Source organism: Mus musculus, chromosome 14 (genome assembly GCF_000001635.26).
Source record: "Mus musculus strain C57BL/6J chromosome 14, GRCm38.p6 C57BL/6J".
NCBI lineage: Eukaryota > Metazoa > Chordata > Mammalia > Rodentia > Muridae > Mus > Mus musculus.
In genome coordinates, this window is record NC_000080.6 from 73,582,574 (window position 1) to 73,596,435 (window position 13,862).

The window sequence follows — 13,862 nt, forward strand, 5'->3', positions numbered from 1 at the left end:
ACTCTGTAGATCAGGCCAGCTTCACACTCAAGATCTTCCTGCCTCTGCCTCCTAAGTGCTGGAACCAAAGGCATGTGCCACCAACACCTGGCCCTAAGCTTTTTAAAAATTTCTTTTCACAAGTTAGACTCTTAGCTGGGTCATCCCTTTATTCCATTTAACATCAAGCTTTTCTTTAATTTGGTTATCTCTGTGAACACAGGATTTAGCTCGATTCCACTTCCTGATGCCTTTTTTTCCCCCTCAAAGTACATTTTGTGTTTTTCCTTGCTCAGCTTGCTCCTTTTTCTTTTTCTTTTTTTTTTTTTTAAAGATTTATTTATTGATTATATGTAAGTACACTGTAGCTGTCTTCAGACACTCCAGAAGAAGGAGTCAGATCTCGTTACGGATGGTTGTGAGCCACCATGTGGTTGCTGGGATTTGAACTCAGGACCTTCGGAAGAGCAGTCGGGTGCTCTTACCCACTGAGCCATCTCACCAGCCCTTGCTCCTTTTTCTTATAGATCCGTGTAAGAGTGACCACTAATAATAACATAACAAAGTTAATAATGCTGTTTTGAGATTTCCTCTGCCAATGTAATTAATCCAAAACTTTTCACTTTAGTTTTAGGCAGTCTTTTTGGACAAGGGCAAAAAGCAGAAACATTCTCCACCAAAACATCCCAGAACAGTCTCTAAGCCACATAGTAAAATTCTTCTCTGAAACCTCGTGAGCTACGTCCCCATAGTTCAAATCACCCTCAGTGCTGTGCTCTTCTGTGCTTCTAATAGTATGACCCATTAAGACCCACTTAAAGTATTCAATTGCTCTTTATAATCCAAAGTTCCCAAATTCACAATTCTACAATAAAAAGCATGCTCAGGCCTGTCACAGCAATACCCCACTCCTGGTACTAACTTCTGTTGTAGTTAAGATTTTATTGCTGTGAAGAGACACGGTGACCATGACAACTCTTATAAAGGAAAACATTTAATTGGGCCTGGCTCACAGTTTCAGAGGTTTAGTCCATTCTTATCATGGTGGCATGCTAGCAAATGTAGTGCTGGACAAGGAGCTGAGAGTTTTGCATGTTGATCTGAAGGCAGTAGTCTTGTTGCATATGTTGCTATCAGTTAACATAGTGGGTTTTATCTTCAAGCTGATGATGAAGAAATGGTGTTTTGTCTAATTTACTCAGTTCTTTGATTTCTATTAATGTATATTTTTCCTGTTCGTTGAACATGTTTTCTGTTTTGGAGTTTTCTGTTGATGTTTTTTGTTACCATTATTAGTTTTCTATGGCTGATAAAAATTACCATAATTTTAAATGACTTTTCCTCTTCATAGTTGTAAGCTAGAAGTCCAAAATCATTATCTAATACATTCCAGGTGTGAGCAGGGCTGTGTGTTTTCAGGGGCCATAGTGAAAAATCTGTGCCTTTGAGTTCTCCTCTTCCTGGTAGTGTTCCTTGGCCAGGAGGGACTTCATTTCCGTCTCTGCCATTGTGGCCACATTGCTTTTTTCTCTTCCGTGTGTATCTGTCTAGTCTTCTGCCTTTCTCTTGTAAGGATGCTTATGGTTCCTGTCATCTGGGATAATACCCGATCTCAGCATCCTTAGCACATCTGTAGAAACGATCGTATCGAGTAACACTTTCTGTAAATTTGTAATTTCTTTGCTCTAGTACCCAAATGGTATAGTTTTCTTACTACTATGTTGACTTCTGGATATTTTCATATCAATTTTTAATATAGTCTCTCTCTGACCTCATTTTTGGTTGTCCTTTTTTAACATTCATTTTTAAGTAAAATGTTAGAAAACATGTTCTTAATTAATTACTTAATTGAAGATTGCAAGCTCCATGCATTTTGTATTTTTCTTTATTTACTTAATACCCTTTCTTGGTGATCTCTCCATGTATATAGGCTCTTTGTTTATTAAGGATGCTAACTTCTTTTCTGGCACTTGAGCTGAATATTTTCTTAGTTATATTGTTTGTTTAATTTTGCTTGCCTTGAACATATTAAAGCTTTTAATTTTTAGCCAGTCAGACCTCTTTTATGCTTCTTTTATTTTCGTGATGAGATTTTTTTGCTACCTCAGGATCAGTAACTATGAATCAGTATAAAGTGTCCTTTTTTTTTTTTTTTTTAATTGTTTCATTTAAAAAGCTTTAAGTTTTTGGAGTTAACAATGATTTTTCTGCCTCTTTTATAAAGTATGCCCTTTTGTAATATTGTTAAATTCAATGTTGTTTTTCTGTTGATCTTTGGTACCCTGACCCATCATACCTGATTCTGTAGATGTGATTATTTTTATGTGGAGTTCAGTATAGTATAATATAGTATGGTATAGTATGGTATGGTATGGTATGTAGTATTTCTATGTGTGAAAAAGTCACACATAGGAAGAGCCTCTTTGGCTGTTTGGGCTTCTGATGAGAGCCTCTCTGGGTGATGGTTTTACAGTGATGGAAACACTTGACAAGTCACACCATGAGGACAGGAAACCAAGAAGGTCCAGAGTGCAGGCTTGTTCTTGGTTTTACAGTTTGCTCTCATATAAACTAGCCAGCAAACCCAAAGGAACCATGTGAATCTGTTCAGGGATCAGCACTCTCGAGTGGCTGCAGTAGCCTTTCCTCTTAAATAAAGGTCCTACCACCTGCTCAGTGCAGGACAAACCTCCAAAGTATAGGGGGATGCTTTAAAACCACAGCCAAACCTTTTCACACTTTAACTCAGGTCTCAGCTTGTGCAGCAAATGCTCTTACCCATGGAGTCATCTTTCTAGCCACTCTTGCTATTTTGAATGAGATCTTTGCCACCATTTCTACTAGGACGAGACTCTAGAGTTTACTACAGATTTTAATTCTACCACTGCTTTTATTTTTCTTAGTTAAAAAAGCCTTTTGTGGATTTCAGCTTGCCTTTTATATTTTATCGTCTTTTTGTTATTAAACAGTTCTGAATTTTGACCTCACTAACATATATTCTAAGCATACTTAGGTTTGTATAGTTAAAAAGTTTTAAAAATATGTATTTTTCATTAACAAGAACATATCAGTGCCAGGTTCTGTTGTAAGTACAAATGTGGGCCTCTTTAATTTTTTAAATATAGACAGTAATTCTGTGAGTTGGATATTATTGCTACCTTTATAGATTATGAAACTTAGTGTCAAGATATCAGGCTTGCCTGAGGACATGTGACTAGTTATAGAGATGTGCTTTCAACTCCAAACCAGTGATCAGTAGAACTTAATAATAACGTAGTTGCATGCCAGGTGTATTTCTGCTTGGGAATGTGATTGCTGTGCTGGGAGGAGCAGGAGATTGGAAACAGGGGTAGACCTTAGATAGCTGCAGTTGTATGCTGAGCAGGAGATTGTAAACATAGTGTATGGGAAAGAGAAGGCTTTATTGCACAGATTAGTTTACATTTGGGCTTTTTTACCAGATCTATATTTCTTTTTAGTTATTTCTATTGGAAACTTTAGAGCAATGTAGGATATAGTTTTAACATTATAGATTGACAAATTTCCTTTAGAAGGTAGATACTTAGTTTCAAAAGTATTCATTAAAATGTAGTCGTCTCTTTGTAAACTGGTAAATGGTTGTCATAAAACATATAGTATAAGTTTGTAGAAGTTTCCATAGCAGTCTTTAAAAGAAATTTTGGTAACTAAATTTAGAATTACTGTTTTGTGTAGCTTTGTAGGAAATATCTACCATGTATGATGAAGTATGTCTCTTTAAGTATACTGTGTAATTGTTTGAGTAATTGAAAGATGGAGACTTGAGACTATTTTTAGTAATGGGAAAACAATGTCTAAAAGCAGGATAACATAAAAAGTCTAAAGTGCTGGGTATAGTGGTCCCTCCTTTAATCTTAGCACTTGGAAGGAATAGGCAGGCAGACCTCGATGAATTTGGTTTCCATGATGAGTTCCAGGTCAAGCAAGACTCCAAAGCAAGACCCTAGCTTTAAAAAAAAAAAAAAAAAGTGAAGGGATTTGTTTAAAAAGCTTATCATCATTGCCATAAGAATCCCCTAAGACCCTTTAGTGATTACTTCCCTTCCCTGCCTGAATTCAGTCCAATTGGATCTGCCAATTCAATTACAGATTAGATAATCTACTTAATCAAATGCTAAACATCAGCAGGATGGAATTTGCCTTGGATTAGCAGATAACTTGTTCCCCTGGGTAGCTTACTCCAAGAGATGGCGTGTTTATAATACCCGCAGTTATTAGGCAGATAATTTGTTTTTCACACTCTGGGGCGAAATGAGTATGAAGAGGAAAATGGGCCAGAAATTGTGATAATAGTGAACCTTCGATGTTTTGACCTTAGCTCTCAACTCTGGTGTATTGGAGTAGACACAGGCCGTCTCACTTGGACACTGAGGCCACTGTTACTACTTTCAGCTAGTTTTCCTTTGGTCTCCAGGTACACTTGTGGCAAGCTCAGATGTTTGCTCCCAAGTTTCTAGTAAATGATATACTCATTGTCAGGAGAAAGTGTTAGATGAATCCCGAAAAGCATTTTTTCCCATAGTAGATTATTCTCAGTCATGTTGTCTAATGCAGAATCAGGAATTTCTGCAGTGAAGTGAAGTTTAAACTATGACATATAAGAGATTCTAAACACTTCTATCAATAATAAACTGCCTAAGGATACGTCTGGAACATAAAGACTAAATGTAGTGAAGCATAGAGGACCTTAGGAGCTGGAGCTCTTTGACTTGGAAGTTTGTAGCTGTTATTACATAGAAAGTTGCACCATGAATTCAAGGCAGAATTGGGATTGTTTCAGTCAGTCAGGGCAACTTGGACTGCTTCTCACAGGAATGGACAGGTTTTTTTTTTTTTTAATAGCTTTACAAATTACATTGTTTGAATTTCAAGTTTTTTATTGTGCCTTAAGTAGTAAGGTACTTATAGACCCAAGTGTCTCATGGCTTCAGATTCTCAGCACATTTACAGCAGCAGTAAACAAACTCAAGGCTGAAGAATCCTACCCAGTTAGGGTCTGGAGTGAGACAGGGTGGAACCCATAGAGTTGTGAGGGCTAGGATGTAGGGGGAAGAGTGGGGATCGCCAGGAAGTGGTAGGAGATGGAAGAGGAGAGAGAACCAACAAGCTGTGTAAGAATTTGGTTGAGTAGCCACTGGCCACTTTCCCGTTTGGGCCTGGGATAGCAGGGGAAGGTATAGGAGTGCCCAGTCATTGAGTTAGCCAAGGCACTACTTCTTCTTCTTTTTTCTTTTTTTCTTTTTGGCACTTCTAAAATAAGCTAATGTATGTGTGCCTTTCATTTGTAAGTTCAAAGAGTTCCTGGGCAGGTGGCTGGTACACAGGACAATAGCCAAAATTCACCACTACAGGGTCAGTTATCAGTTTCCCTGGGCACAGTACTTTGTACTTAGGTTTTCTCTCAGCCCCTGCTACTTAATTATCAGAAGTCACATCAAGTATATAGTGCTCATAGTGAGGAAGAGTAATCAAAAGTTGTAAGCATTTTTCATAAATGATGTAAATGTAAATATCTAGGAATTGTGCAACAGTGCATCAGTATGTAATTCATGTAGAAAATGAAAGGTAAGAATTGTTATATTTTTGTCTTATCAACATTAATTTAACGTGATGGATGGATCATTTTCTGAGTTAATCACTGCCTCTGCACTTGCATGCTTGTGTGCAGTGCCTGGGGATGCCAGTAGAGGGAGTCAGATTCCCTGAGGCTATAGTTACAGTTGTCAGCCACTATGGAGAGCTGGGAATTGAATCTGGTATTATGGAAGCAGTCAATGCTCTTAATTGCTGAATCATCTCCCCAGTCATAAGTTTCTTATTTCAGAGCTAAGGAAACACTCAAGTAGCAAACTGAACAAGAAATGGGCACAGACTAAAAGAGTTAAAATCAATGGAAAGGAAAGTATATGTTTTAGGTTTCTTGAGTTATGAAAAGTAACAGTAAAGAAAATACTACTAGGTTTAGAGAAAGGATAAAAGCCTTTTTAGAGTTACAGTTAAAACACAACAAATATAAAAACTTAAGATGAAGTATTGTAGTTCCTATTGGTCTTTGTCTTAGGGTTTCTATTGCTGTGAAGAGACACTGTGACCACAGCAACTTTTATAAAGGAAAACATTTAATTTGGGCTGGCTTATAATTCAGAGGTTTAGTCTATTATTGTTATAGCAGGAAGCATGGTGGCGCACAGGCAGACAGGGTCCTAAAGGAGGAGTAGAGAGCTCTGTATTCAGATAGGCAGGCTGCAGGAAGAAATTGAGACACACTTCTCCAACAAAGCCACACCCCTAATAGTGACAGTCCCTATGGGCCTGTGGGGATCATTTCTATTCAGACCTCCACACTATAACATTCTAGTTCAGAAGAGTAAAGATGTGCCTGCCATCGTGCCAGGCCTGTTGATTGTTTCTGTTGATTGATGTCTGCTGTCAGTCTCTACTGGTGGAAGTGAGGGTTGTGGTCTCAGTAATTCAAACCAGGAAAGAAAGTAGTCCTTCACAGCTGACAAGGATTTCTGTGACTGAAGTCCACTTTCTGCCAGAACTCTGATTTGACATCTTAGACCTGCAAATTCTAACCTAATCCCTGGTGCTTTGGAGATCAAGCTGTGCTGGGCTTTTTGCAACAGAGCCTATGGAAGACCCAATTGCCTGTCAAGGCATTACTCAACCCAAACCAAGTTCACACCTGCATTTCCCCTGATCTTGATCAGCCAGGCAGTGAGGGATGGTGCAATGGATGTAGAGACAGTAACTGAGAGTTTTAACTTTCCTAACTATTCTCCCAAGTTGAGAATCTCAGCTTCTGAATCCTGTGCCAAACTTGTGCTTCTATGTTCACACACCCTGTGCTGAGGAAGGGATAACTGATGAACAGTGAAGTTGGAGAAGCAACCTGTAAGAGCTGCTTTGTGTTGGGCATGGTGGCATGTGCTACCTGTGTCCTGGACTACTCCCTGCCTGACCCTACCTGCCCTTGGGTGTTGGAGGTGAGGTGGGGCAGAGTTAATGACACGCACATTCCCAGAGCAGGTAAGAAACACTGCAGCAAGCTCATCTGAACACTGCTGCAAGCTCCTTTAATACCCTCCACCAACACCCCGTTGGTCCCAAGAAAGCATCTCTTCTAGATAGCAGTTTCCCATTGGCTGGGTTAGATGCACATGATACATTAAAAAAAAGGAGAAGAAGGAAGAAGAGGAGGAAGAAGAGGAAGAAGAAGAAGAAAAAGAGAAGAAAAGAAGAAGAAGAAGAAGAAAAAAAACAACGATGATGACCACTACCACCACCACCACCCTTTTGATGGAGTGGGAAGGGCAGAAGCTAGTTGAAGTGGGTATAAGAGTGCATGATAGGAGCAGCTAGTTCAACAGGTTAATGGTTCCTAAGTAGTTTTTGCTTTGTCAACCATTCATGATCTTGGATTTCGGAGTTTTTATTTTTGTTCCCCTTTTCTCCTTTTCTACTTAATCTTTTTAAACTATAAATCACTTTCTTGGTTCACAAGTCAGTAGAAATAGACAAAAATCATCAGGTTCACAGGCCATAGTTTGTTGACCCCCCCCCATTTCCCCTAATTCAACTCTTTAGAATTTTTGCTGCTAAGGAATGCAGAGAAGAGTGAGGAGGAGGTGGTGGGCTTGAGAGAAAGTCCTGTCGGTACTAACACTGCTTTGCAAGTCTAGGGGAGGTAGCCATTATAACAGTGTGTGGGGGTGTAAAGATTTGCCCAAAGACACTTCCTTGAGTTGTAAGGATGGGGCCCATGGGAAAGGATTTCAGCTAAGAACATGGCCAGTTCATTCTTGGAAAGCTTTAAAAATGTGTGATGTCTTTGAGGAACTTTTTTTCTTTTTTTCTCTGCTCTCTACTCGCTCTCGCTTTCTCTCTCTCTCTCTCTCTCTCTCTCTCTCTCTCTCTCTCTCTCTCTCTCTCTCTCTCTCTCTGTGCCAGGTTGGATGCAGAAAAAGTAACTTTAGGGTATTTAAAATTCCTATGTTTTCTATGAGAAACAGTTTGAATTCATTGTGAACATGAATTGAAATACTTTGAATAAATAACCAACTAACATGTCCTTTTTACCCTATACTAAACTATGTTTTTATTGGATAGTTCATTGTATCTGTCATAAAATTTAGATTATTTTCTTTATTTTCCCCTCTAAGTGTTGTGCATGGATGCAAAGATCAATTTTGATTCAAATTCAGCCTACCGCCAGAAGAAGATCTTTGATCTTCAGGACTGGAGTCAGGAAGACGAAAGGGACAAAGAAGCAGCTAATGCAGATATTAACTACATCGGCCTCGATGGGAGCATAGGATGTCTAGGTACCCAGTGTATTTTCATGTTATATTGGCTTTGTACAACTTAGTATATTTTTTTGTTCCTTACACAAAAACCATCTTTCCCTCTTGATAGTAAATGGTGCTGGCTTGGCTATGGCCACAATGGATATAATAAAACTACACGGAGGGACTCCAGCCAACTTTCTTGATGTTGGTGGAGGCGCCACAGTCCAGCAAGTAACAGAAGCGTTTAAACTCATCACTTCAGATAAAAAGGTAAGGGTGGGGCTTATGTGGTAGGATTTGAGATCTGAGGAGAACCTTTGACGGAATTAATGTTGAAGTTTAGCAAACAGTGAAGAGATTTGATTAAATTAGATAAAGATACTATTAATGCCTATTGTGGACTGACATGGGAGCCATTCATAGGGGAAGTGGTCTTGGTGATATTATTTGACTGCACCAGCCTGGAATTGTAAAAATATATGTACCCAAGAATACTTATTTCATTAATAAATATTGATGTTGCTGACAGTATTTAATTCTTTTGGTATTAGACTTTAGGAAAAAGGAAATGATAGAAAATACTAGAAGATGGAAAAGTACTCCTTTCTGTTTAGAATTAAAAAAAGATTTGTACTGTCTCTCCCTTGGAATCCTATAAAGTTATTTACTACATGTATTAATATTTTTTACTACAAATTGAGCTAAAATGAGGCACACTAGATGTTAGTTCCTATTGTACTGTAGAAGCAATGGTTAAGGATTTTGGAATTGATGTGCTGAGCTTGAGTGGTGACTACCTCATAAACAATTAGCTGTAAACATACTTTTAAAAGCATTATCTTCTTTTCATTCATGTATGTGTGTGTGTGTGTCAGTGTCTGTATGTGCATGTGCACGTGGGTGCCCATAGAAGCCAGAAAAGGATCTCCTGAAACTGGAGTTATTGGTGCTTGTGAGCCACTGAATGGGGTTCTGGTTCTCTGCAAGAGTAGCAGACACTCTTAACTGCCCCAGAATGTTTTACTTCTTATAACGATTGGAGATACATTTGTAAGTCCTTAGCATATTCGGGAAAATTGAGGCCTTAGGAACTAGGGAGGTGAGGACCCTAGAACCTGTCCTCTCAGTTTTGTTAAAAAGCCACTGAGAGGGAGAGAGAGGGAGAGAGAGGGGGAGAGAGAGAGAGAGAGAGAGAGCGAGCGAGCGAGAACGGTTAGAGGTAAGATCACACATCAGGAGTGGGCTGCTGTGCAGGGCAGACAGTGTAAAGAAGAAGAATAAGGACTGAACGAGCTACTGAAGACCTTTTGAGGATAGGCAGGGCCAGCTTGTAAAGGATTGAGCTGTGATTAGTTAAAGGGGCTGTGGCCAGGGGAGACATAGTTGTGAGGTAGTCTGACCAGGGTTTGGTAAAAATTGGTTGGATTGGTGGGGTGGAGTGAAGAGAGTAGTAGGGATGAGTACAGTGGAGAAGCCTGCTGTGACAGTGCTGTAAGATAGGATCTGAGGTGATTGTGTGGCTCAGTAGGAGGAAGTCTGGCTTACAAGGTTTCTGTTGTTATGGATGTAGTAGAAAACAAATATAAGCCAGTATTGAAATGAGTAGTTGTAAGTCCTGGTGGTAGTGGACTGGGAGATAGAAAAGGAAATAATGGTTTTATCTGAAACTGCTGACAAGGGATGGATTTTTATATTCTACTGTTTGGGGAGAAGAGGATAAATACTTATTTTTTAATACTTTATTAATAGGTGCAGGCTATTCTGGTCAACATTTTTGGAGGAATCATGAGATGTGATGTTATTGCACAAGGAATAGTCATGGCAGTAAAGGATTTAGAAATCAGAATACCTGTTGTGGTGCGGTTACAAGGTGAGTGCTGGTCACCTAGTTCTTTCTCATTCTCTCAGTGATGCAGTGCTGGTCACCTAGTTCTTTCTAATTCTCTCAGTGATGCAGTTGTAAGGGGCAAGGTTAATTTAAAAAATGATTTGCAAATAGCTACATCTTTTCAATGAAAGCATTAAACACAAAACTTGAAAAATGTTATTTTCCTGTTGCTGTGATAAAATATCCTGATGAAAGGCCCTTAAGGAGCAGTTTATTCTGGCTTATAGTTCCAGAGGGCAGGTTGTCCACAGTAGTGGAAAATGCACTGGGGAGGAGCAGGGAGCGAATGCTCACATCTCAATCACACACAGGAAAAGTAGATGAGGCTATAAATGGTCATAGCCTGTCTCTAGTGATGTACTTCCTCCAGCAAGGCTCTCTGTCTTGAAAGTTCTGTGACCTCTTCGGATAATGCCAGCAACTGGGGACCAAACATGAGCCTGTGGGAACGTTTCTCACTCCAACCACCACAATGTGATTTTGTTGTTGGTTTTTGTTTCTATTTCAAGACAGGGTTTCTCTGGCTGCCTTGAAATTCACTTGTAGATCAGGCTGGCTCAAACTCACTGATATCCTCTTGCCCCTGCTTGGATTAAAGGTGTGGGCCCCCACCACTCAGCTTCACAAAGTGGCTTTTTAAAGAATTTACTACATTGGGCAAAATGCTTGAAGTTCTGCTTTGTTTGGTGATTTACTTGCAATTCTGACTTTGCTTTTATTACCACGGTTATGGTAAAGCAAAATATTCCACAAGGTAGTTCCAAGCTCTTAGAATATTTATTAAAAATTAAGTATTGTATTAAATAATAGAAATTCCTGTGCTGAAATTCTTATAGTGAGAAAAAGATTTTAAATGCTTTGTATATATATTCAAGTTATATGCTTCTATTCATAACTCATTTCTAGGTACACGAGTTGATGATGCTAAGGCACTAATAGCAGACAGTGGTCTTAAAATCCTTGCTTGTGATGATTTGGATGAAGCTGCTAAAATGGTAAGTGGGCTCTAATGAGCCAAGGCATTTATAGTGTGGAAAGGATCTAGATAGCTTTAGATTCTAAAATGAGCCAGCCAAGTAGTAATATTAGTACTTCAGGAAAGCAGGCTGAATTCTGGGGAGTGACAGCAATAGATACGAATACTGTTAGGATGGGGTTTGCAGTGGGGGATAAAAATTGTACTCAGCCTCATACAACAAGGAAAAGCAGGACTTTGTATTCAAGGATCCAGATGGCTAGTTGGCAGGTGGGAAATTAAAAACAATGCAACTAAGGGGACATTCAGACTGGGCAGTGCAGAAGTGTTTGGAGGCAGTGAGAACTTACAGATTCTTTTTCAGAAACTCGTATACACCCCCATGTGCAGCATTTTATACTTCTCAATCATATATATGAAGTGAATTAGTATGATGATGTAAAGAAATTACTATTATTTTAGTGGAATACTGGCGTTCTGATTGTGAAAGTTCAACTATTATTTTGTACCATCTAGGTTCTTTGTTAAGCTTGGTGTCAAACTGTATGCACTGCAGTTGGGTAATATGCAGCTATGTTTCTTAAGCTATAGCCCTCCTGGTTTGTTGGACCAGTACTATGTTATGGTCCTGTACAGTTTCAGTCTGGGTTTAACGAGTGTAACCATCATCTGCTTAGCATGCTCTGTCCTCTGTATTCTCTCCTAAACTGGAAGTTCAGTCGGTAGCCTTGACTGTTTGATAATACTTCCCCTTCACACCCTGCAAGGATCCTCCTGGTGGTAAAGTTTCCATGTGTATAGATGAAGAAATAGGCTATCTAAATTCACTCATTTAAAGTCATATATGAAGAAATAGGCTATCTAAATTCACTCATTTAAAGTCATATACCTCTAACCCCATACTACTTTCTTTCTTTTTTTTTTTTTGTAACTACTCTTAGAGTGGAGCTGAATTTTGTTTGTAGACATGTCTAATTTGTATGACATTTTGTATGGAAACAGATAGGTATTCTCATATCATACAGAGCATTGGAGTTTTTGTTGGTTTTTGTTGGTTTCCTCGCAAAAGATTGCCTTACGCCAGCAGTTTTTATGTATATGAGTACACTGTAGCTGTCTTCAGACACACCAGAAGAAGGCATCAGATCCCATTACAGATGGCTGTGAGCCACTATGTGGTTTCTGGGAACCGAACTCAGGACCTCTTGGAAGAGCAGTCAGTGCTCTTAACTGCTGAGCCATCTCTCCAGCCCACACCAGCAGTTCTTATATCTAAACTCCTACCCCAATACCAGATTAAGCTTGTAAGCTTTTTCCAGGTAAGCTTTAGTTATGCTCTGAATTATGGGCTGTCTTGAAAGGATACTCCTTGTTTGTGTCCTCAAGGTAAAATTTAGGTAATACATCTAGTTATATATTTTTATCAGGGCATATTTAATTGAATTATAGGTTATGGAGAATGTCAAACTTGACAGTCTTGTGTCAGTTCTTACTAGACTATAGTGTAACTTGTAACAATGTCAGAATAGCCCTACTATTTTAAATGGAAACGATTCTGTCTTTTGCCTTGGTTTATAATGGTTCACCTTTTTATGAACATACAGATATGCCCTGTTCTCTCTTTCAGGTTGTAAAGCTCTCTGAAATAGTGACCTTAGCCAAAGAAGCCCATGTGGATGTGAAGTTTCAATTGCCAATATGAGCAAGACCTTGGTGGATGGCTACGGGTATTAATGTGCTGTAATTCTTTATTATACTGTGGTCTCTCCTAGTGTCCCTTTTCTTTTAATGTGTGGAGAATGTAATCACCACATAGGCACACATACCTTTGAAAGCATTTGCTCTGCATCTGATTCTGCTGCTGAGAATGGACTGTTTATATAAAGAATGTCTGATATAAACTTACGGTGGTCTCTTTTCTTGCAGCCATCTTTTTTTGCTTCCTCTACAGAATGTCACTTGCAGTATGCCTGCTTTCTGGTGTTGGATACAGAGTTCTTCATTGATAAGAGTTCTATAAATAAAATTACTACAAAGATAAAGCTTTATTCTTTAGTATAAAAATATATCTAATAACAGCCTCATTAGGACAATGGTATGTTATAACAATGTTTTATATAAGAAATATTTATCTTCAGCATCAAATGGCTCTTAAATGTATCAATCATTATTTATACATAGAACTTGGAAGCACTCCTCAGAACATCTTTTAAGTATTTTAGAGAAGTAACTTGCTGATTATTTGAACATCATTTTAATTATTACAGGACAATGATAAGTGCAAGTCGTCATGATTCTGTGGTGGTAAAAACACACGCAGATTGATAAGAAAGGCACCTATTAAGACTTGGACAAAACTAGAATGCCAGCTTAAGTCAATAAAAGTTTCCTAATGTAATTTGGAGTTATGGGTTTTTTTTTTCTTTTGAAGTAACAGGTGTTCATTTTATTAATTGGTCTAAGGATCCGGTTTATAGATCATACAACTGGACATGGCAGTACATATTCTAAAGCTTTAGAAGTCTTGTTTGCAGATCTACTGTCTGCTACATACTGTTATTTCTTTCACCTGCATATTTGTACCTTTGACTCTGGGGGTATGAGGTGGGGATGCCCTGTGGGCTGCTTTCTTAAAAATCCCTGAACACATGAAATCTCAGATTTATAGTTAGGGTAGAGTCCTGTGCAC

At 38.7% G+C, this 13,862-nt stretch overlaps 1 protein-coding gene across 3 annotated transcripts in view; it reads left to right on the forward strand.

The window, feature by feature from the left end:
* Sucla2 (succinate-Coenzyme A ligase, ADP-forming, beta subunit) overlaps positions 1-13,571 on the forward strand; it is a 43,359-nt gene extending 29,788 nt beyond the window's left edge. For all 3 annotated transcript variants that reach the window (NM_011506.4, NM_001361638.1, XM_006518757.3), the window contains 5 exons: positions 8,184-8,345; positions 8,437-8,579; positions 10,059-10,179; positions 11,104-11,192; positions 12,801-13,571. In NM_011506.4, the coding sequence (NP_035636.1) occupies positions 8,184-8,345; positions 8,437-8,579; positions 10,059-10,179; positions 11,104-11,192; positions 12,801-12,875 (590 nt within the window). In that variant the 3' untranslated portion in view covers positions 12,876-13,571. The remainder of the gene's footprint in view (positions 1-8,183; positions 8,346-8,436; positions 8,580-10,058; positions 10,180-11,103; positions 11,193-12,800) is intronic.
* Positions 13,572-13,862: the final 291 nt, after the last annotated feature.